The 25,016-nt window shown below is 46.0% G+C and overlaps 1 protein-coding gene across 2 annotated transcripts in view; it reads right to left on the bottom strand.

Moving 5' to 3' along the window:
- Positions 1-24,073, bottom strand: part of KLHL2 (kelch like family member 2) — a 102,199-nt gene extending 78,126 nt beyond the window's left edge. For both annotated transcript variants that reach the window (XM_038755187.1, XM_038755188.1), the window contains exons 1-2: positions 23,969-24,073; positions 2,960-3,085 (exon numbers count right to left, since the gene is read on the bottom strand). In XM_038755187.1, the coding sequence (XP_038611115.1) occupies positions 2,960-3,085; positions 23,969-24,021 (179 nt within the window). In that variant the 5' untranslated portion in view covers positions 24,022-24,073. The remainder of the gene's footprint in view (positions 1-2,959; positions 3,086-23,968) is intronic.
- Between the last annotated feature and the right edge of the window lie 943 nt (positions 24,074-25,016).

The following is a 25,016-nucleotide window of genomic DNA, read 5'->3' as shown; positions in this document are numbered from 1 at the left end:
CATTATCATCATATATAATATAATATTGAGAAGCGGCATGGCTCAGTGGCAAGAGCCCGGGCTTGGGAGTCAGAAGGTCATGGGTTCTAATCCCGGCTCCACCACTTGTCAGCTGTGTGACTTTGGGCAAGTCACTTCACTTCTCTGGGCCTCAGTTCCCTCATCTGTAAAATGGGGATTAAGACTGTGAGCCCACATGGGATAACCTGATTACTTTGTATCCCCCCCCAGCGCTTATAATGGTGCTTGGCACATAGTAAGCGCTCAACAAATACCATCATTATTATTATTGTTCGTTAAGAACTTACTCTGTCGAGAACTGTTCTAAGCACAGGGGTAGATACAAGTGAATTTCCCATAACTACAGACAGCACCACTATCTTCCCTAATCTCACAAGCCCGTAACCTTGGCATTATCCTCGACTCATCTCTTTCATTCCACCCACACGTTCAATCTGTCATCACATCCTTTCTTTTCAACTTAAATAACATTGCTAAAATCCCCCTTTCTTCTCCATCCAAAGCTATCACATTAATCCAAGCAATTATTCTATCCCACCTTGATAACTGCATCAACCTCCTCACTGATCTCCCTGCCTCCTGTCTCTGCCCTCTCCAGTCCTTATTTTGCTCTGCTGTCCAAATCATTTTTCTACCAAAATGTTCAGTTTATGTTTCCCCACTCCTCAAGGATCTCCAATAGCTGCCCATCTACCTCCCCATCAAACAGAAATTCCTTACCATCAGCTTTAAAGCACTCACTCACCTTGCCCGCCCTCATCTTACCTCCCTGATTTCTTACAACTCAACCCGCACATTTCGCTCCTGTTAACACCAACCTATTCACTGTACCTCAATCTCATCTACCTCACCATTGACTTCTCGCCCTTGACTTGCTTCTGGTCTGGAACACTCACCCTCTTTATAGTCAACAAACTATCACGCTCCCCACCTTCAGAGCCTTACTGAAGAGGCCTTCCTTGACTAGGCCCTCAATTTTCTCTTCTCCCACTCGTTTCTGTGTCACCCTTCTACTTGGCTTTGCAGCTTTTATTCATCCCCCCTCCCGGCCCCACAGCCCTTATCTGTAATTTATTTGTTGATATTAATGTCTGTCTCCCCCTCTAAACCATAAGCTCATTGTGGGCAGGGAACATGTCTACCAACTTTGTTATACTGTACTCTCCCAAGCACTTAGTACAGTACTCTGCACACAGTAAGCACTCAATAAATGTGATTGATTACATGTTAACCAGGTTGGAGAAAGTCCCATTCCACATGAGGCTCACAGTCTAAGCACGTTGCCGGTGTTCTTCAAATGAGAAAAACTGTATATATAGATAGTATAGAGATTTAAAATTTCACCACTTTACCATTCTGCTCCACAAATTCTGACTTGATTTATCAGAGCTATGCCCCACGCATAATAATAATAATAAATAATAATGGCATTTGTTAAGCGCTTACTATGTGCAAAGCACATGGCCAATGTAGTTAAGTTTCTAGTTCGTGGCATACCAGGGCAACTCATGAGTGTAACACCTGTGTCAGGCTGTTTAGTTTTACGACACGTATTCAGTACATGAACTGTGGTGGATGAGTAAATATGGGGTAGAGTCAATCAGCTGCCACTGTTGAAGAAACATTACCTCAAAACTTCAGGTGATCAAGCAAAATGTATTTTCTTTCTTACAATTTCAACTTAATCGGTCGCCCCCTACAGATTCATTCATTCAATCATATTTATTGAGTGCTTACTGTGTGCAGAGCACTGTGCTTGGGAAGTACAAGTTGGCAACATATAAAGACGGTCCCTAAACAACAGCGGGCTCACAGTCTAGAAGATATGCTCAAAGGATAAGACAGGTAAGCAGAGAAAAATGTACCTTCAGAATATCTTGTCATAAAAAGCAATTCAGAATGAGTAAAAAGAGATTTTTACTATTTCCATCATATTAAATCCTTGTGGGATAAAATGTCTTAAAATGTGAAGGAAAGGAACTGGGTAAATGTAGGCTTTGAGTTGACAGGAATTTGAGGATTTTGCTTAATTCCCTCTCAAAGATACCAGGGCTTGTGTAAAACTGTGGTTATATTTTGTTTTTCTGGTAAAGCACCTACTGTGTCAAGCACGGTTCTATGAGCTCAGGCAGATACAAAGTCAATCAGGTTGGACAGGATCCCTAACCCTCATCAGGCTCACAGTTTAAGTAAGAGGAAGAGTAGGTATTGCGTCTCCATTTTACAGTTGAGGAAACTGAGGCAGGGAGAAGTTAAGTGACTTATCCAAGGACACACAGCAGGCAAGTGGCAGAGGTAGGATTAGAACCCAAGTCCCCTGACTCCCAAGCCCGTGCTTTTTCCATTAAGCCATACTGCTTCCCAGGATTGGCTGGCTAGACTAATTCATTTCATCATTTAGTGACTACTCTTGTCACTGAATTAAAAATTTATAGTAATAATTTCTCAATGAAAATCTACCCATTTCTTTTAACACTGCTTTTTACTTGGGAACTGTCTCAGTCAATCTGTGGTATTTATTGAGTGCTTACTCTGGGCAGAGCACCATACTACTACTACTAATAATAATAATTATGGTATTTGTTAAGCGCTTACTATGTGCCAAGCACTGTTCCAAGTGCTGGGGTAGATACAGGGTAATCAGGTTGTTCCACATGGGGCTCACACTTTTAATCCCCATTTTACAGATGAGGTCACAGGCACAGAGAAGTTAAGTGACTTGCCCAAGGTCACACAGCAGACAAGTGGCGGAGCCAGGATTAGAACCCATGACTCCCAAGCCCGTGCTCTTTCCACTAAGCCACGCTGCTTTTCTAAGCGCTCTCTGGACTGTCTACACTAGACTGCTGGTCTAACCCCAAATCAGAGAAAGGCACTAGTCACTGTAAAGAAAGGAGCAAGCAACAAGCTCAGCAGTACACAATTAAAGTAACGGTACCTTCTTAACTCATTCATGACTTTAAAAGCTTTTTTCATATGCCAAGGATTCACTCTCACTGGACAGTGCTTTTCAGAATTATCATCTTTCTGATCGACAGGTTTCTGGTGACACTGCTTTGTGCATCTGTGAACCAAGAAAAAAAAAAAAAGAAAATGACTTTACTGGAGAAGTTGAAGTTTAGATTTATCAAGGCATTAAAACATCTCCTTCTCATCCATTCATTCATCTGAAGGGTTAAGTTACAATGGAACACAACTTTCCACTGTAAAGCCCTCAGGGGGCAGGGAGGGATAAGTATTATTCTTCAGTATATCCCCCAAACACCTAGGAAAGTACTGAAGGGCTCAATAAATTCTGTGGATACTGATACACGATTTCCAAATTCACTCATTCAGTGGTATTTATTGAGCGCTTACCGTGTGCAGAGCACTGTATCCAAACTTAACATTGTTACATATCCAGATAAGAGACATAATCGGCAACTTTGGGTCATCAATGTCTTTATCCACTGGCCTCGGCAGTGGAAAGAATTTGAACGGGAGACTTTGTTTAGAATAAAAGATGATGTGACAAGACCGTCACCCTTGACACAATTAATGAAGCTGTAACATTCTTGGTCGGGAAAATGAATTCCCCGCTTAACACACCTGTTACGCCCATGTGTCGAATAAAAGTTTCAGATGGATTCAAATTCCACACGAGCTTTAGGACCCTGGAATTCCGGGTTGGGAATTTCCTCTGCACCCCATATAGCACTTAAGGGCCATTTTCTGAAACAGCTCTACAAAATACCACAGTGGTTCATACAGCAGGTCAGTGAATTCTTGCAAGCAATATTTCAACTTGGCAATGCTATGTTTGGCCACTACTCTTCATAAATCAATCCCCACCCCCTTATTTTTCTACTCGACAGCTGAAAGCTCTCCATGCAAGACTTTGGAGGAGGGAACAATTACTTTTTTTTTTTTAATCTGGGGTCAAATTAACCCTAAAAAATATTATTCATTATATGACTAACAGCAAAATGAATTTTGCTTTGTTTGGCAATCGCTAAGTGCCATAATCTCACATTTAGTCAGTCAACTGTATTTACTGAGTGCTTACTGTGTGCAGAGCACTGCACTAAGGGCTGTGGAGAGGACAACATAACAATATAACAGACACACTCCCTGCCCACAACGAGCTTACAGTCTTGGAGGGGAGACGGACATTAATATAAAGACGTAAAATTGGGCATATCAGGCTTCCCTGGCTTTGTTAATGCCAATTAAACTGTTACAGATGCAAAGGACAAACTTAGCTTTGTAAATTAAAGGTTATCTTGAGGACTGGCAAGGCTATCGAAGCACAGGCAGGTTTCTCAAGGGTCAAATATTCCAACAGATTCCGCTCTAGAAAGAGCTTTATTGTTTAAGGGTCAGAAGCATACTTGTTTCTGCTCAGTAGATTCAACCACTGATCTAGGCGCTTAGAGCCTAAAACTGACAGATTTTCTAAAATGACAGGGCTGTTGTACTGAACTCTCCCAACCATTTAGTACATGTGCTTTGCACATAGTAAGCGCTTAACAAATGCCATCATTATCATTATTATTATTGCTTGCACACATTAAGCACTCAATTAATACTACTGCTTGATAGTCCCTGCCCTACATATGATAGGGACTTACAATTCATTCATTCATTCAATCGTATTTATTGAGCACTTACTGTGTGCAGAGCACTGTACTAAGTGCTTGGGAAGTACAAGTCGGCAACATATAGACGGTCCCTACCCAACAACGGGCTCACAATCTAGAAGGGGGAGACTCACAAGAGGCTCACAATCTAACAGGGAGGGCCAGCAGCCACTGTCACCATTTTTCAGTTGAGGAAACTGAGGCAGAGAAGTTAACTGACTTGCCCAAGATCACTCACCCAAGGCCATGCCCTCTTCACTAGTCTATGCTACTTCTGTATTATCCACTGGTGGGACTAACAAAGCAGTGAGTGTCTTGGGGTTCTTGGGCTGGAAGAGGAGACTCTTCAAATTATGAGGGACCCTCTAAATCAGAATAGTTCCAGCCATGGGAGTCTGAGTATCTTCCCAACAACTCCTGATTTTGGAAAAGCCCCTGACAAAATCCAGATTGGTGGTTTGGGGGTTTAAAGCATATGCATGCAGGTTGGGTAATATAATAATAATAATGGTAATAATAATAACGGTGGTATTTGTAGAGAAGCAGCGTGGCTTAGTGGAAAGAGCACAGACTTGGGAGTCAGAGGTCATGGGTTCTAATCCCGGGCTCTGCCACTTGTCAGCTGTGTGACTCCGGGCAAGTCACTTAAGTTTTCTGTGCCTCAGTTACCTCATCTGTAAAATGGGGGTGAAGACTGTGAGCACACGTGGGACAACCTGGTAACCTTGTGTCTACCCCAGTGCTTACAACAGTGCTCGGCACATAGTAAGGGCTTAACAAATGCCATCATTAGAATTATTATTAAGTGCTCACTTTGTGCCAGGCACCCTACTAAGCACTGGGGTGGATACAAGCTAGCTAAGTTGGACACAGTCCCTGTCCCACATGGGGCTCACGGTAGTCAATTCCCATTTTACAGATGAGCTAACTGAGGCACAGAGAAGTGAAGTGACGTTACCACGGTGACAGCAGACAAGAGGCAGAGCCCGGGATTAGAACCCACGACCTTCTGACTCCCAAACCCGTTCTCTATCCACTATGCCACGCTACTTCATAATGTTTAGATGCTCCCTCAGAACAGCATTTCCCATGAATCTCTGTGGCTTTAGGTCTTCCTCTCCCTCACCCAACATTCACGCCATCATGACATGAGGGAGAGAGGGTCTCTTTGTTCGTGGCCAAGGAAGAGCACCCCTGGGGAAAAAGCTGAACCCCTGGTACACATGGGACTCAGAAAGGGCTGGACCAGTGACAACAAACTACAGCGGGACTGAGTTGGCCAAGAAGCCACCAAAGACTCTAAGCCCGTTTAAATCAGATTCTGAAAAGTATCAGTTGAGGAAAAGCTCAAGCTTTGTGCCCGGTTTTCCTTTTCGGCACCTAAGGCTTTTCTAGGCATGCGGCATGCCAAAAGGGCCACTATCTTCACAATCTTCATGAAGAAAGGCAAAAAATAAGATTTGGGCTAAATCACGGCACGCCACTGCTCTATCTTTCAGGCAAGATCCCACCAGTTGGACTTCTCTGGGACAAGCTACGGAACTGTATCATTGACACCCCTGCCTTGACACTGTCCCAGAATGGCAACTTGGCTTCAGACCACAGTGTGGTCCCCCAGACACACCCAGCAGGAGAAGTGCCAGGAAAAACACAAGATTTCTACAAGGTTTCCATAGTTCTTACAAAAGCATTTGACACCATCCGGGCTCTGGAAATTGCTTAGTACATTTGGCTGTCTGGAGAAGTTCACTAAGATTCTGGGATTGCTCTGGCTTTTCAGACTTTTCTCACAGTCTATCCAAAATGGGTGGAACTGCACATACCGCCATTTTTAAATGCAGTACAGCCGTCACTCCCTACACTAATCTCCGACCGCCACACATTTCTTTCTGCCTACAGTAAACACTAGTCATCACTGGCTTCACATCCATGCTCCCCTTCTCACCCACCTGCTCTTTACAGTCTTTAAAGCCATTACACTCCAACTTGTCCTCTTGAATCTGTTCAAGCTAATCTTCTAACTGTATCAATCAATCCTATTTATTAAGTGCTTACTGCGTTTAGAGTAGTGTACTAAGATTTGAGAGACTGCACTATAACAGAGTTGGCAGGCAACACTCCCTGCCCACAACAAGCTCATCTCTGACCCTTCGCTCATATCCTTTTTCCCTCCTCCCTCAAATCTGCCACAACATGGCCTGCCCCATCTTCAAAATCTTCCTGGGAAACCCTCCAAGAAACATAGAACAATTAAATCCCCCAACTTCTTGGTCATGCCATTTAGTACCCAGGTGGATAGCTGTGGGTTTGTTTCCTACTTATTTAATTACTTATTTTTGACTGTATCATTTGTATACATGATCTACATTTTGAATGCTTCTTTTGGATTCATTTCCCCATCCACAGCTGTGAGACAAACAGCACTCTACCAAGAAAGGAGAGGCTCTTTAAGAGCAGAATCAATCAGAAAGTCATACTGACTGAGCGCTTAAGGAGATTCAAGAGGACACGAAGTGAGGAGACAAAAACTGATGACATCACCTGGTGCTACAAACTATATGCCAAGCAGGGGACCGTCTTGGGGTGACAACTCTTTATTCTTACTGTATGCAGAGCACTGTACTAAGTACTTGGGAGAGTAAAATACAACAATAAACAGACTATGTGGCCAAGGCTATGGTTCCACATAAGCCTTCTCGACCACACTCACACCCATAGGTAAACTTCATTTCAACTGGCATATCTTCAATGACAACCACAAAAAGGCAGCCCAGTATGGTACATATACTTATGTCCCTTTTGTGACTTAGTTCTGTTCCTAGGTGGGACTGTGAAGAACTGTGCCTGTTACATGTGAATTGCTTGTTTGATCTGTTTTCTCATGTCCTAATCTGCACTTGGTGTTTACTACATTTCTTTTATCTGTTCTACCTACACCCTGGGGGTCTGCTCTGTTTTCAAAAACGTCCTCAAATCTCATCTCCTCCACGAGGCCTTCCCAGACTATTTCCCCTATCTGCCTTCTCCTCTGGGATGACATTTGGCTCTATACCGCTTAGGCACTTTGAGATTCACCCCAACTCCACAATACATATGTATTTCCCTTATTTTCCCTATCCCTAATCTGTTTTAATGCCTGTATCCCCTTCTAGGCTGAAAGCTCCTTGTGGGCAAGAATTATGTTTACCTGTTCTGTTGTAACGCTCCTTCCCAAGCACTTAGTACATTGCTCTGCACCGGATAAGCATTCAATGATTGAGTGATTGATTTGGGGGGACAAACCTGCATCTATTCATCCGTATTTACTGGAAGCTGAAAGCAAAGGGATAGGGACCAGGCAAACAAACTCCAAACTATTCCAAGTCACCTTCTGGGCTATTTGTAACTAGTTGGGAAATTCCTTGCGACTGAGTTGAAACATACCTCCGTGCGGTTGGAGAAATTCTGAAACAAGTTGCACGGTCCCAAGGGAGGCCTGTAGGGATTTATAACCTAAAAAAATTGCCTGGGACACATGCCTGTGACCCAGGGAATCACAGCACTAGATAAACTTTTGAGTTTAGAGACCCAGGCCTCAAGTTACAAGCCCTTCTTCTCAATCAATCAATGGTATTTAGTGAGTACTTACTGTGTGCAGAGCACTGCACTACGTACTTGGGAGAGAGTGCTGTGGGACAAATGCCCAAAGGATCCAAATCCAACCTCGGCTTCACTGTCTCCATCCTCTCCTGGTTCTCTCCTTATCTCTCTGGCCGTTCATTCTCAGTCTCCTTCATGGGATCCTCCTCCCTCTTCCATCACCTAATTGTAGGGGTTCCTCAAGGGTCAGTTCTTGGTCCCCTTCTATTCTCCATCTATACTCACTCCCTTGGTGAACTCATTCACTCCCACAGCTTCAACTATCATCTCTAAACGGATGAAACCCAAATCTTTATCTCCTCCCCTCTTCTCTCTCTCTCCCTCCAGGCTCACATCTCCTCCTACCTTCAGAATATCTCCAATTGGATGTCCTCCCGCCACCTAAAACTCAATATGTCCAAGACTGAGCTCCTTATCTTCCCTCCCAAACCCTGTCCTCTCCCTGACTTTCCCGTCACTGTGGACGGCACTACCATCTTTCCCGTCTCGCAAGCCCACAACCTTGGTGTCATCCTTGAGTCCGCTCTCCATCACCAAAACCTGCCAGTCTCACCTTCACCAGATTGCCAAGATTCGCCCTTTCCTCTCCATCCAAAATGCTACTATGTTAGTACAATCACTCATCCTATCCCAACTGGATTACTGTATCAGCCTCCTTTCTGATCTCCCTACTTCAGTCTATACTTCACTCTGCTGCCCACATTATCTTTCTACAAAAACGTTCTGGGCATGTCACTCCCCTCCTCAAATATCTCCAGTGGTTGCCTATCAACCTCTGTATCAGGCAAAAACTCACTATTGGCTTCAAAGCTCTCCATCACCTTGCCCCCTCCTACCTCACCTCCCTTCTCTCCCTCTACATCCCAACCCGCACACTCCACTCCTCTGGTGCTAGCCTTCTCACGCGGCCTCGTTCTCGCCTGTCCCGCCGTCGGCCCCTGGCCTGGAATGCCCTCCCTCTTCAAATCCGCCAAACAGTCACACTTCCCCATGCAAAGCCCTACTGAAGGCTCACCTCCTTCCCAGACTAAACTCTGCTTTATTCCTCAGCTGCCCCGCCCCATCGACCCAACTCACTTCCCCGTCCCACAGCACTTGTGTATATATGTACGTATCTATAATTCTATTTATTTATAATTAATGCCTGTTTACTTGTTTTGATATCCATCTCCCCCTTCTAGACTGCGAGCCCGTTGTGGGCAGGGATTTCCTCTATTGCTGAACTGTACTTTCCGAGCTCTTAGTACAGTGCTCTGCACACAGTAAGCGCTCAATAAATATGATTGAATGAATTAATGAATGAAGTGCAAGTTATGTCCTGACTACTCTTTAAAGCCCGATACCAGAACCACGATGAGATTCATCTCGAGAACCAGCCCAAAACACGGTATTTTGCAGGCAGAATGAGTTCCCGGTATGGAGCAGAAAAAGTTGAGGGACAGCTATAGTTCCCGTCCTTCACCAATACTTGATTTTGCTTGCAACCAAACTTGCTTTTTGAGAGATCAGCCCTAAGTATGAGCCCAGAATGCAACCTTGTGCACAAATTAAGAGAATATTCTCCTCCAGGACCTCTCCTCCTTCCTATGTCTTTTCCTACGAATCGGCGGCAGGCTTATGTGCAAGAATGATTGCGAGGTTTGATGCATCCACCTTGATAGATCTTCCACACCCAAGTCTGAGTCGTCGCTCCCCGCGCCCCCATCTCACCGCCTGCTCGTCTCTGCTTCAGACGGGCCGACCCACCCTCTGCTCCCTGCTAGATCGGTCCGTCAGCCACGACTGTTTTCCGGCAGTCACCGTCCGTGCGGCAAATCTGGAAGTTCTTTGATACTTCTATAACACATTTCTTCTGGCCACTCCTGCCTGCAGCCTCCTCATTACTTCACCAGGGTCCCGCTGGCCCCTCTCCTTGGCCCAGGCCGGATCCTCCTGAGCCCAGTTGCAGCTAACAGAGTCGACACTGGCGGATGACCGACTACACTTCAAATCCCTACTGTGGATGCTGCCGTGAGGAAATCTGATGGTCAGCGTGCCCTGGGAGGCCTAGAGTTTCAGGACCTGGTATGAAAGAGGAAGATGGGAAAGGGGGAAGAAGAGAAGGCCCATCGGAGATGATGGTTGAGGTGAAAATGAAATGATAGGGGTGGAGCTGAGAAGAGGTGGAGTTTCTTTCCACTCACCTTTCTAAAGTCACCTCTCATCGCCCCCAGTGCACACTAGTTCCTCCTCTTCCTCCTTTTAGACTGTGAGCCCACTGTTGGGTAGGGACTGCCTCTATATGTTGCCAACTTGTACTTCCCAAGCGCTTAGTACAGTGCTCTGCACACAGTAAGCACTCAATAAATACGATTGATTGATTGATTCCCTCAGGCTGTGAGCCCCAAGAAGGAAAAGGGACCATGTCGAATTCCCTCATGTGTACTCTCGCCCAGGGCTTAATTCAGTACTCTTCTAGACTGTGAGCCCACTGTTGGGTAGGGACCGTCTCTATGTGTTGCCAACTTGTACTTCCCAAGCGCTTAGTACAGGGCTCTGTGCACAGTAAGCGCTCAATAAATACGATTGAATCAATGAAAATACTTAATAAATACTCTTTTTACTCCAGTCTCCAGCCCCATGCTTTTCTTTCTTGCTGGAGCCCAAGGCAGAAGCAAGGAGCAGCCAATCAATCAGTCAGTCGTATTTACTGTCCGCTGACTGTGTGCAGAGCGCTGCTCTAAGCGTTTGGGAGAGTACACTGTACCAGAGTTGGAAAGCGTATTCCCTGCCCACAGTGAGCTTACGATCTAAAGGGAGATGAACTCTGTCAGTCTACCTGCAGAAGCGCCAGTCCCCTTGGGACAGGATTGTCTTTCTCTCCTTTCCCTCCTGCTCCCAAAATTAATTGGTTGATTTCTCTGCCAGATTCAAGCTGAGCTCCCCCTTCCCTTTTCCATGATCGTCGCTTCTTGCCTCGCTCTGTATTCTAGTGTCCCACAACTACTCAAATCTGAGGGTTTTGGGTGGGTTTTTTTTTTTTTTTTTTTAAATGATCCTAGGTCTAAGTGAGGTTTTTAAAAAAGGAGGACTGGGGCCTTTACCAGGTCGTGGCCAGCTCAGAGTCAGCAGGTGAGAACATATGCTCCATATAAGACGCTCAACTCAAATATACTGTCTACAGTGCAAGGACACACACCTCACAATCAATTTACTGTGCACTTATGCACAGCATTGTCCTAAACACTAGGGAGAGTACAGGAGAGTTGACAGACAGAATTCCCACCCTCAAGGAGCTTACAGTCAAGCAGGGAAAAGACGTACACGGAAATTAATGAAGTAGGGAGCTGCAGAATTTAAAGATATAATAATAATAATAATAATGATGGCATTTGTTAAGCGCTTACTATGTGCAGAGCACTGTTCTAAGCGCTTGGGGGGATACAAGGTGATCAGGTTGTCCCACGTGGGGCTCACAGTCTTAATCCCCATTTTACAGATGAGGTAACTGAGGCTCAGAGAAGTGAAGTGACTTGCCCAAGGTCACACAGCAGACATGTGGCGGAGTTGGGATTCGAACCCATGACCTCTGACTCCAAAGCCCGGGCTCTTTTCCACTGAGCCACACAAGATATGTGAGGGGCAAGGGGTGTGTGCCTGAATGCTTAAAGGAAGAGGGCTTGATTCATAGGTGACACACTAGGGTGGAGAAATAGGGTGGAAAGGTGAGAAATGAGTCAGGGAAGGCCTCCTCAGCGCTTAGAACACTGCTTTGCACATAGTAAGCGCTTAATACATGCCATCATTATTATTATTATCATGTGATTTTAGTGGGGCTTTGAAAAAGGAGTAGAGGATTGGTCTGCTAGTTACAAAGGGGGTAGGGAGAGAGAGGGTATGAGCAGCACTATGTTGGTGGTGAGCGAGACAAAAGGAAAGCATAGTAAGTAGGCTGGCTTGAGCAGAGCATAGGGTGCAACGTGGTGTCTAGTGGGAAAAGAGAGAGTATACATAGTGGAGGAAGAAAGCTGACTGCAGAAACTCCCAACTATTGGGTGTCAACGCACTCGGAGAGGAATGAGCAAATCACCGGAGGTTTAAGGAGCAGGGAGACAAAAACAGATGAATGCATCTACACATGTGCCCGGCCCATCTCATCACACACCTCCTGCTCAAATCCCACAGCTGGGAGAAAGAGGTGTGATCATCAGAGAGAAGCCATGCGCAACCCTGGGTAACAAACTCCGATGACTGCAAAATACAACTGGAATCCACGTGGCCCACGTGCAAACATGCAAGACATCCGAACAGCAGAATACTGCATCTGGAAAGCAGCTGTCCCTTCTTACATCATCCTTCAATCTCCTCAGCGAGAAAGTAAACAGTATCCATATTTCATGGTCCCTTTTCATTCCTCACAAGGAGGATGACCAGATCACCTTGCCCAAATACCACCTGCTATAAGAGGAACTTTATAACCTCTTTAGCACATCACTCTTCCAGCCTTTTTAGATTCTAATTTTCTCTATGTAAGTGCTAGTTTTTCAAGAAACTCCAGAATCAGAATGGGCTCTTGAGGGCTCCCAGTGATGAACTAAACACATCATAAAATGACGTTGTGCCTTCTCACCCTCTCCTTTTCTCTCGAGGGAAGCCCATCTCCTCATCTTGGATGCCTTATGTTGCGTATCAACAAGACACCACTAAAGGTAAGATCCACAATCCCCATCAAATTATGTGCGGAATTAGGTGCAATGGGTAGCTGTTTTCTGAAAGATGTTCAGCATGGATGGAACGTAATCAACGATAAACCCACAAAAAAAAATGATCTGATGGGGTGGGGGACGTATTGCCAAATGTGTGTGTATAAGGAGTCAGTTGGAATACAAAGTATCTGGGCTTATTACTGGGAAGAGTTAGAAGTTTTCCTTTATTTTAGAATCAAGCCACTGTATAGAAGCAGTTCAAACAAGCCCCCCGTTTCCTCTGCTCCTCCTCCCCTCCCCATCGCCTCTACTCCCCTCCGCTCTACCCCCTTCCCTTCCCCGCAGCACTTGTGTATATTTGTACATATTTATTACTCTATTTTATTAATGATGTATGTATCTATAATTCTATTTATCTATTTTGATGGTATCGATGCCTGTCTACTTGCTTTGTTTTATTGTCTGTCTCCCCCTTCTAGACTGTGAGCCCGTTGTTGGGTAGGAATTGTCTGTTGCCGAATTGTACTTTCCAAGAGCTTAGTACACTGCTCTGCACACAGTAAACGCTCAATAAATACGATTGAATGAATGAATGAAACAAGCAATGTTACGTTATGGCATCATTTGATATTTAGCCCACCCTCAGAAGCCCCACAGCACTTATGTACATATCTAGACATTGTGTATTTTAAAGTCTGTCTCCCCCTCTAGAATGTAAGCTCGTTGTGGACAAGAAATGTATCTCCATTGTACTGTGCTCTCCCAAGAGTGTAGTAGTAGTAATAATAATAATAATAACAATAATAATAATAATAATAATGGCATTTATTAAGTGCTTACCATGTGCAAAGCACTGTTCTAAGCGCTGGGGGGGGGGTTACAAGGTGATCAGGTTGTCCCACAGGGGGCTCAGTGTCTTAATCCCCATTTTACAGATTAGGTAACTGAGGCACAGAGAAGTTAAGTGACTTACCCAAAGTCACACAGCTGACAACTGGCAGAGCCGACATTTGAACCTGCGACCTCTGACTCCAAAGCCCATGCTCTTCCCACTGAGCCATGCTGCTTCTCTAATACAGTGATCTACACTCAGTAAGCGCTCAATAGACTGTGAGCCCACTGTTGGGTATATATATATGTAACTGTATATGATGCCAACTTGTATTTCCCAAGCGCTTAGTACAGTGCTCTGCACACAGTAAGTGCTCAATAAATACGATAAAAAAATAAATAAATAAATGGCACTAATTGATGTAAAATAGAACCCACTGTTTCCCCTCCTGGGTGGTACTTCTGCCATTCCCTCACTATCCTTCTCCTTAATCCAGTCCACTTTCCAAGAGCCTCCAAAGCACTCTGCATTTCCACTTTCCCTTAAAAGATACATATGGAGGACTGTATTCCCCCTGGTTTTAAGAGCATCACACTAAGTTGCTCAGTAGTTAAAACCACTATCTTCTTGTCTCCCATCTCTTTTGCGCACTTTGTTCAAAGCTGTTTGCAACCTTGCTTCCAGATATTAACTGTTCCTGGAAAGGGAAAGAGAAGTCTATTATAGTTTCATGAAGGGGGCATGGCAAAGAAACCGCTAGAGCTGACACGAGCCAATCATCTACTGTAATGGTCGACTCGAGAATGGTATCAATCTGTTCATCAGCATTAGCTCATCTGCATCATCCTGCCCAGCTAGCTAAAGTTCATTGTCTACCTGTTTTTCTGACTTGGATCTTGGCTGACTGTTTGGGGGCTCTGATGGAGTCAAAACTCACATGGCTAAGACCTTTCCTGTTCCCCAGAAAACCTGCGGCTCTTCCAGCGGCATAAAACTCTGCTTGCGAGCTCAGATCTGACAACAGCAGAGACTTGGAGTCCACTACGGCCAGTGTCATCCATCACCTGCTCCCTAACGCGCAGCAGAGACTGTGGGAAGGAGGCGGTCTCGTGGGCACCGAGAAGCAGTGCCATCTCCCTCGGCCACCGCTTTTGGGAAATTCTGCGAACACCCAAGGGCAGTTCAACATAGGGTAGGAGTTGGGAGGATGGGTTGGGTGATGCTACCCAGCCACATGACCTGGGAGCTATAAGTGTACATATCTATTCTATTTATTTTATTTTGTTAGTATGTTTGGTTTTGTTCTCTGTCTCCCCCTTTTAGACTGTGAGCCCACTGTTGGGTAGGGGCTGTCTCTGTATGTTGCCAATTTGTACTTCCCAAGCGCTTAGTACAGTGCTCTGTACACAGTAAGCGCTCAATAAATACAATTGTTGATGATGATGATAAGTGGGCTGAGTCCCACCAAAGGGATTCTCCCTGGACACCCTCCGCCTGACCTCTAGACTGCAAGCTCGTTGTTGGCAGGGAACGTATCCACCAACTGTTACATTTTACTCTCCCAACCCCTCAGTACAGTGCTCTGCACACAATAAGGACTCAAAAAATATGACTGATTGTTAGTAAACTCTGTCTAGCCTTGGGGATGAGCCAGAGCCAGGGCGAAATGTACTTGCTCCTTCCTGACTGAGCAGAGACTCCTTCCTACTCTGGCTTCAGAGTCTACCTACTGACAGAGTAAAGTAGGATCCCAGTCCAGTCAGTTGGGGGAATTGTGTGTGGGAGGGAGGGAATAATAATAATAATAATGTTGGTATTTTTTAGGCACTTCCTATGTGCCAAGCACTGTTCTAAACGCTGGGGTAGATACAGGGTAATCAGGTTGCCCCACACGGGGCTCACAGTTTTAATCCCCATTTTACAGATGGGGGAACTGAAGCACAGAGAAGTTAAGTGACTTGCCCAAAGGCACACAGCAGATAAGTGGCGGAGCCGGGATTAGAACCCACGACCTCTGCCTCCCAAGCCCGGGCTCTTTCCACTGAGCCACGCTGCTAGGGGGACACCAAACGAGAAAAAGAAATAGCATAAAGCTAAACCAAAATAATAGCTTGAGTTCTTAATGAGAGCTCCCGAGGGAGACTTTTCATCGGGTAGGCCTACTGCTCACATCTATATTATTTTATAATCCAGTGGAGGAAACCCTGAAAAACAGCTTTACCAACTTCTGGAGGCCCCACTGCTTTTTCTCAAGGCATTATAACACTATTTTTGATGTCGGCACCTCCAGATTTGAGTGTCTCATTGTTTAGACACTCTAGTGACATCTCAAAATTAGAAAAGAGTTGCGATGAGTGCCAACCATCAGGTAAACAGGTGATGTGAGTGAAGCCAAATAATCGAGCTACAACAAAATGGATTAATCCTGTCGATCTTTCAGTGCATTTGCCTTTATCATCATCATCATCAATCGTATTTATTGAGTGCTTACTATGTGCAGAGCACTGTACTAAGCGCTTGGGAAGTACAAATTGGCAACATGTAGAGACAGTCCCTACCCAACAGTGGGCTCACAGTCTAAAAGGGGGAGACAGAGAACAAAACCAAACATACTAACAAAATAAAATAAATAGAATAGATATGCACAAATAAAATAGAGTAAAAATATGTACAAACATATATACATATATACAGGTGCTGTGGGGAAGGGAAGGAGGTAAGATGGGGGGATGCAGAGGGGGACGAGTGGGAGAGGAAGGAAGGGGCTCAGTCTGGGAAGGCCTCCTGGAGGAGGTGAGCTCTCAGCAGGGCCTTGAAGGGATGACTTTCAGTTTATTTTAAACCATTGTCTACATTCCTCCTCCAAATCCTCCTTTTCGGTTCTTCCCTTCCACCCTCCGGTCTGTAAACTCCCTGTGGGCAAGGGAGCGTGTCTCCCTGTGCTACTACGTTGCACTGCTCTGCACCCAGTAAGCCTTCCGTAAAAAGCACTGATTGATTCTCTTGCCTTTCCACCCTCTGAACAATCTCATCTACCGCCCGCTCCCCATAAACCTTTCACTATAGGAGAGGTTGTTTCTGACTAGATTTGGAGGAGGGAGAGCAATAAATGTAGGTGACAGAATCTGGGATTCTCAAACCCAACTGGCTCTCCACTGAATCCCACCGTGTCGCTGCCAAGTTCGGCCGCCGGTGTTTCCTGGGAATTCGGGAGCGTTCCTAGATCCCGGGCGAGCCGTAAGACTGAATCAATCAATCAATCAATCGTATTTATTGAGCGCTTACTATGTGCAGAGCACTGTACTAAGTGCTTGGGAAGTACAAATTGGCAACACATAGAGACAGTCCCTACCCAACAGTGGGCTCACAGTCTAAAAGGGGGAGACAGAGAACAGAACCAAACATACCAACAAAATAAAATAAATAGGATAGAAATGTACAAGTAAAATAAATAAATAGAGTAATAAATATGTACAACCATATATACATATATACAGGTGCTGTGGGGAAGGGAAGGAGGTAAGATGGGGGGATGGAGAGGGGGACGAGGGGGAGAGGAAGGAACTGAACTGAAGAGGTGCGGCGTCTCACAGCCACGCACAGGCCGATGTAACCGAGCTCAAGTTCTTAAAATGAGCAGAGGAGTTCAATCATCGACGCGACAAAAATCCATAAATTCCGTCGAATTTACTGAGCGCTTACTGGGTGCAAAGCACTGTACTGAAAGTGCTTGGGGGAGTACGACAAAACAACGGACATATTCCCTGCCCGCAGAGAGCACAAGGCCTACAGATGAACTCACGGTCACAACCTACCTACCCTTCTCCGACCAAAACCCCTTACGAGGCATCTGGGGAAGGATCGGCCCCCAAACCCCTCAACTACCGAAAGCAGAGCACATCAAAAGACCGCTCCAAATCCAAGCTCCAAAATCCATATTTTGGCCGGACTTTGGCCGAATAACCACCAGCGGCTGAGGCAGCACGGTGACCTCAGAGCGTGGCTGCCCAAATTCGAACTGGAAAAACGATACGCCTCCGGGAACCATCCTCCCACGGAAAGGTACACAGTTCTGCGGGAGGAGGTTTGTTTGCACTTTCAGGGACAGAGTCGTCAATGGTCTCTTGTTCCTTCGTAAGGTTAAATACGGCAAAGCCCAGCTAAACTGTGCTCCTCTAGACGTTTGAAAAAAATACTTTCCATTTCCCGAGGGACACCGTAAAACAGCCGTGTCTAAGGACGGTACTGTTTCCCACGTCATCTCGCTGCCGCTAATACTCTATTTGAAAAAGCAGCGTGTTGCAGAGGAGAATACATTGCATGTGTGTGCGGGTGTGTGCGGGATTCCTTCAATGCCGGGGAAAATCAAAGGCGTTATTCAGCGGGTCGATATATCGGTACACTGCAGGTTATCGGGAAGCATCGATTTCCCATGAAATTTCCAGACGAAATGTTCTGCAGCGCCAGAAAAAAAAGGAGTCGGGGGCAGATGGAAAGTGATTCTGCTTGCATGCGAAGTCTGCTCCCAGACGAATGACTGCCAGACGCTGAAGGGAGGGCGAGCCTCCGGCATTCATTCCCGTCGACGCCGGGGGCGTCTAGGACCTCCAAGGGTCTCGGGTGATGGTCTGAGCGCCCGTCGGCATGAATGGCATCGCCCGCACCCTCGGCGTGCAGGTGACAGGTAGCCCAGGCATGTGGGCGTCCGGAGGAGATGACACCCACCGACAGAGGAATCCAGCTAAGATCCCCCCTCCCCACCACCACCCATTCATTCATTCAATTGACTGAGCACTTACTATGTGCAGACTACTGTACTGAGCGCTTGGAAAGTACCACACAGCAATAAAGAGAGATGATCCCTGCCCACAATGGGCGCACAGTCTGGGGGTTGTGGTCGGGGCGGGGGGGGGGGGGGGGGGGGAACAGACATCAAAACAAGTCAACAGGCATCAATATAAATAAATAGCATTATAGCTATATGCATATATCTAGAGATACATAAACGAGTATATCTACGTAGACATATATAGATACATACAGAAGTATATCTAGAGATACGGATACATGTAGAAGTATAACTATTCATTTACAGATCCATATAGAAGTATATCTATTCATATGCAGATCCATCTAGAAGTATATGTATTCATATACAGATCCATATACAGGCATATCTATACATTCCTCTATGGATCCATAGAGAAGTATATTCATTCATTCAATCGTATTTATTGCGCGCTCACTGTGTGCACCGCATTGTACTAAGCGCTTGGGAAGTACAAGTTGGCAAGATATAGAGACGGTCCCTACCAAAGCATATCTATATATTCCTCTACGGCTGCATATAGAAGTATATCTATACATTCCTCTACGGCTGCATATAGAAGTATATCTATCTATTCCTCTACGGCTGCATATAGAAGTATATCTATCCATTCCTCTACGGCTGCATATAGAAGTGCATCTATATATTCCTCTACAGATCCATATAGAAGTATATCTATACATTCCTCTACGGCTCCATACAGAAGTATAATCTATGTATTCCTCTATGGATCCGTACTGAATTATATCTATGTATTCCTTTACGCATCCATACAGAAGTATATCCATACAGTCCTCTGTGGATCCGTTTAGAAGTATATCTATACAGTCCTCTGCGGATCTGTACAGAAGTGTATCTATACAGTCCTCTGTGGATGTGTATAGAAGCGTACCTACACAGTCCTCTGCGGATGTGTATAGAAGCATATCTACACAGTCCTCTGCGGATCCGTATAGAAGCATATCTACACAGTCCTCTGCGGATCCGTATAGAAGCATATCTACACAGTCCTCTGCGGATCCGTATAGAAGCATATCTACACAGTCCTCTGCAGATCCGTATAGAAGCATATCTACACAGTCCTCTGCGGATCCGTATAGAAGCATATCTGCACAGTCCTCTGCGGATCCGTATAGAAGCATATCTACACAGTCCTCTGTGGATCCGTATAGAAGCGTATCTACACAGTCCTCTGTGGATCCGTATAGAAGCGTATCTACACAGTCCTCTGCGGATCCGTATAGAAGCATATCTACACAGCCCCCTGTGGGTCTGTATAGAAGTATATCTACACAGTCCTCTGCGGATTCGTATAGAAGTACATCTATACAGTCCTCTGAGGATTCACATAGAAGCACATCTATACAGTCATTCTGTGGATCCACATAGAAGTATATCTATACAGTCCTCTGCGGATCCACATAGAAGTATATCTGTATAGTCCTCTATGGATCCATATAGAAGCATATCTACACAGTCCTCTGTGGGTCTGTATAGAAGTATATCTACACAGTCCTCTGCGGATTCGTATAGAAGTACATCTATACAGTCCTCTGTGGATTCGCATAGAAGCACATCTATACAGTCATTCTGCAGATCCACACAGAAGTATATCTATACAGTCCTCTGCGGATCCACATAGAAGTATATCCATACAGTCCTCTGCAGATCCACATAGAAGTATATCTATACAGTCCTCTGCTGATCCACATAGAAGTATATCATCTATGTATTCCTCTAAGGATCCACACAGAAGTATATCTTATATCTATGTATTCCTCTACAGGTCCACATAGAAGGATATCTATGTATTCCTCTACGGATCCACAGAGAAGCATATCTATGTATTCCTCTACAGATCCATGGAGAAGCATATCTATGTACTCCTCTACAGATCCACACAGAAGCATATCTATGTATTCCTCTAGAGATCCACATAGAAGCGTATCTATGTATTCCTCTACAGATCCACAGAGAAGCATATCTATGTATTCCTCTACGGATCCACGGAGAAGCAGATCTATGTATTCCTCTACGGATCCACGGAGAAGCAGATCTATGTATTCCTCTACGGATCCACACAGAAGCGTATCTATGTATTCCTCTGCGGATCCACACAGAAGTATATCTGTATAGTCCTCTATGGATCCATATAGAAGTATATCTATGTATTCCTCTACGGATCCACAGAGAAGCAGATCTATGTATTCCTCTACGGATCCACATAGAAGCGTACCTATGTATTCCTCTGCGGATCCACATAGAAGTATATCTGTATAGTCCTCTATGGATCCATATAGAAGTATATCTATGCATTCCTCTACGGATCCACCGAGAAGCAGATCTATGTATTCCTCTACGGATCCACACAGAAGCATATCTATGTATTCCTCTGCGGATCCACATAGAAGTATATCTGTATAGCCCTCTATGGATCCATATAGAAGTATATCTATGCATTCCTCTACGGATCCACCCAGAAGCAGATCTATGTATTCCTCTACGGATCCACAGAGAAGCATATCTATGTATTCCTCTACGGATCCACACAGAAGTATATCTGTATAGTCCTCTATGGATCCATATAGAAGTATATCTATGCATTCCTCTACGGATCCACCCAGAAGCAGATCTATGTATTCCTCTACGGATCCACAGAGAAGCAGATCTATGTATTCCTCTGTGGATCCACATAGAAGTATATCTGTATAGTCCTCTATGGATCCATATAGAAGTATATCTATGTATTCCTCTACGGATCCACAGAGAAGCATATCTATGTATTCCTCTACAGATCCACATAGAAGCAGATCTATGTATTCCTCTGCGGATCCGCATAGAAGTATATCTGTATAGTCCTCTATGGATCCATGTAGAAGTATATCTATGTATTCCTCTACGGATCCACAGAGAAGCATATCTATGTATTCCTCTACGGATCCACACAGAAGCATATCTATGTATTCCTCTACGGATCCACATAGAAGTATATCTGTATAGTCCACTATGGATCCATACAGAAGTATATCTATGTATTCCTCTACGGATCCACAGAGAAGCACATCTATGTATTCCTCTACGGATCCACACAGAAGCATATCTATGTATTCCTCTACGGATCCACACAGAAGCATATCTATGTATTCCTCTACGGATCCACATAGAAGTATATCTGTATAGTCCTCTATGGATCCATATAGAAGCATATCTATGTATTCCTCTACGGATCCACCCAGAAGCACATCTATGCATTCCTCTGCGGACCCACACAGAAGTAGATCTACGTAGTCCTCCAGGGCTCCCTATAGAAGTCCACCTATATGGCCACACACCGATACACAGATGGAAGTGTGCGTCTCCATCTCCCTCCGTCCAATCATCATCACCATCATCAATCGCATTTACCGAGCGCTTGCTATGTGCAGAGCGCCGTCCTAAGCGCTTGGGAAGTCCAAATTGGCAACACAGAGGGACGGCCCCTAGCCAACAGCGGGCTCCCAGTCTAAAAAAGGGGGAGACGGAGAACAACACCAAACGCACTCACGAAATAAAACACGCTAACAAAATAAAACATACTAACAAAATAAACGTACTAACAAAATAAACATACTAACAAAATAAATATACTAACAAAATAACGGCTTAAGGGGTTCGGGTCCAATAGGGCAGTGCCTCCAGTGCCTCAAAAACCTCCAATGGCTACCGATCAATCTGCGCATCAGGCAGAAACTCCTCACCCTGGGCTTCAAGGCTGTCCATCCCCTGGCCCCCTCCTATCTCACCTCCCTTCTCTCCTTCTCCAGCCCAGCCCACACCCTCCGCTCCTCTGCCACTAATCTCCTCACTGGGCCTCGTGCTCGCCTGTGCCGCCATCGACCCCCGGCCCACGTCCTCCCCCGGGCCTGGAATGCCCCCAATCCCTCTGCCACTCCGCCAAGCCAGCTCTCTTCCTCCCTTCAAGGCCCTGCTGAGAGCTCACCTCCTCCAGGAGGCCTTCCCACACTCAGCCCCTTCTTTCCTCTCCCCCTCAACCCCCTCTCCATCCCCCCATCTTACCTCCTTCCCTTCCCCACAGCACCTGTATATATTTCTATACGGTTGTACATATTTATTACTCTATTCATTTATTTATTTTACTTGTACATTTCCATCCTACTTCTTTTATTCAGTTGGTATGTTTGGTTCTGTTCTCCGTCTCCCCCTTCTAGACTGGGAGCCCACTGTTGGGTAGGGACCTGTCTCTACGTGATGCCAATCTGGACTTCCCAAGCGCTCAGTCCGGTGCTCTGCACAGAGTAGGCGCTCAATAAATACGATTGATTGATTGATTGATCCACATAGAAGTATATCTGTATAGTCCCCTATGGATCCATATAGAAGTATATCTATGTATTCCTCTACGGATCCACATAGAAGCACATCCATGTATTCCTCTACGGATCCACCCAGAAGCACATCTATGTATTCCTCTACGGATCCACCCAGAAGCACATCTATGCATTCCTCTGCGGACCCACACAGAAGTACCTCTACGTAGTCCTCCCGGGCTCCCTATAGAAGTCCACCTATATGGCCACACGCCGATACACAGATGGAAGTGTGCGTCTCTCTCCTGTCTCCCTCCGTCCAATCATCATCATCATCATCATCCCCCTCGTCCCCCTCTCCATCCCCCCGTCTTACCTCCTTCCCTTCCCCACAGCACCTGTATAGATGTCTATACGGCTGTGCATATTTATCACTCTATTTATTTATTGATTTTGCTTGTACATTTCCATCCTACTTCTTTTATTCAGTTGGTATGTTTGGTTCTGTTCTCCGTCTCCCCCTTCTAGACTGGGAGCCCACTGTTGGGTAGGGACCTGTCTCTACGTGATGCCAATCTGGACTTCCCAAGCGCTCAGTCCGGTGCTCTGCACAGAGTAGGCGCTCAATAAATACGATTGATTGATTGACTGATCATCAATCGCATTTATCGAGCGCTTGCTCTGTGCAGAGCGCTTGGGAAGTCCAAACTGGCAACACAGAGGGCCGGCCCCGACCCAGCGGCGGGCTCCCAGTCTAAAAAAGGGGGAGACGGAGAACAACACCAAACGCACTCACGAAATAAAACACGCTCACAAAATAAACATACTAACAAAATAAACACACTAACAAAATAAACATACTAACAAAATAAACATGCTAACAAAATATAAACATACTAACAAAAGAACGGCTTAAGGGGTTCGGGTCCAATAGGGCAGTGCCTGGAGGCGGCGGGCCGGGCCCGGGGGGGGGGGGGGGGGGGGTGTGTGTGTGTGTGTGTGTGTGCCGGCCGGTCGGACGGGGCGGACGGACTCACGCGGGTGGAGGAGGAGGAGGAGGAGGAGGAGGAGGCAGCAGCAGCATCTCCATGACGGCTGGGCCGGGGGGTTCAGCAGGCGGCCGCCCGGCGGTCCCGCCGACACCATGCCAACCCACGGCCCGCGCCCGCCCGCCCCACCGCCATCCGACCCCCGCGACGCCCTCCGCCAACGGCTCGGCTTCGGCTCGGCTCCGATTCGGGCTCGGCTCGGGTTCGGCTCCGCTCGGCTCCTGCTCGCGCCCGTCTGCCGGCAGAGCCCGCTCCGCCCCTCCCCGACTCCGCGCCTGCTTTTCCCCGCGCCCCGCTCCCTCTCGGCCGGCGGCGCTTCCGGGTTCAGCCGGGGCCGGTGACGTCACCGCGCGAGGCCCCGCCCCCCTCTGCGGCTCGGGGCGGCGGCCCGCAAGACCCGGAGCGCGCGCGCGCGCGGCGCCGCGGAATGGAGCCCACACTCGCGGCCCGCCCCGCCCTCCCCTGACGGCCACTCATTCAGTCCTATTGACTGAGCGCTTACAGCGTGCGCAGAGCACTGTGCTAAGCGCTTGGGTAGTCCAAGTTGGCAACACAGAGAGACGGTCCCTACCCAACAGCGGGCTCACAGCCTAGAAGGGGGAGACAGACGACAAAACAAGACATATTCACAAAATAAAACAAATAGAATAAATGTGTACAAATAAAATTAGTAGAGTGATAAATACGTACAAACATATATATATTCATTCATGCAATCGTATTTATTGAGCGCTTACTGTGTGCACAGCACTGTGCTAAGCGCTTGGGTAGTCCAAGTTGGCAACACAGAGAGACGGTCCCTACCCAACAGCGGGCTCACAGTCTAGAAGGGGGAGACAGACGACAAAACAAGACATATTCACAAAATAAAACAAATAGAATAAATGTGTACAAATAAAATTGGTAGAGTGATAAATACGTACAAACATATATACATTCATTCATTCAATCGTATTTATTGAGCGCTTACTGTGTGCACAGCACTGTACAAGCGCTTGGGTAGTCCAAGTTGGCAACACATAGAGACGGTCCCTAC

This window comes from Tachyglossus aculeatus, chromosome 12, assembly GCF_015852505.1.
Source record: "Tachyglossus aculeatus isolate mTacAcu1 chromosome 12, mTacAcu1.pri, whole genome shotgun sequence".
Lineage (NCBI taxonomy): Eukaryota > Metazoa > Chordata > Mammalia > Monotremata > Tachyglossidae > Tachyglossus > Tachyglossus aculeatus.
Note: the sequence above shows the minus strand (reverse complement) of the source record. Positions and strands in the feature narration are given on the sequence as shown.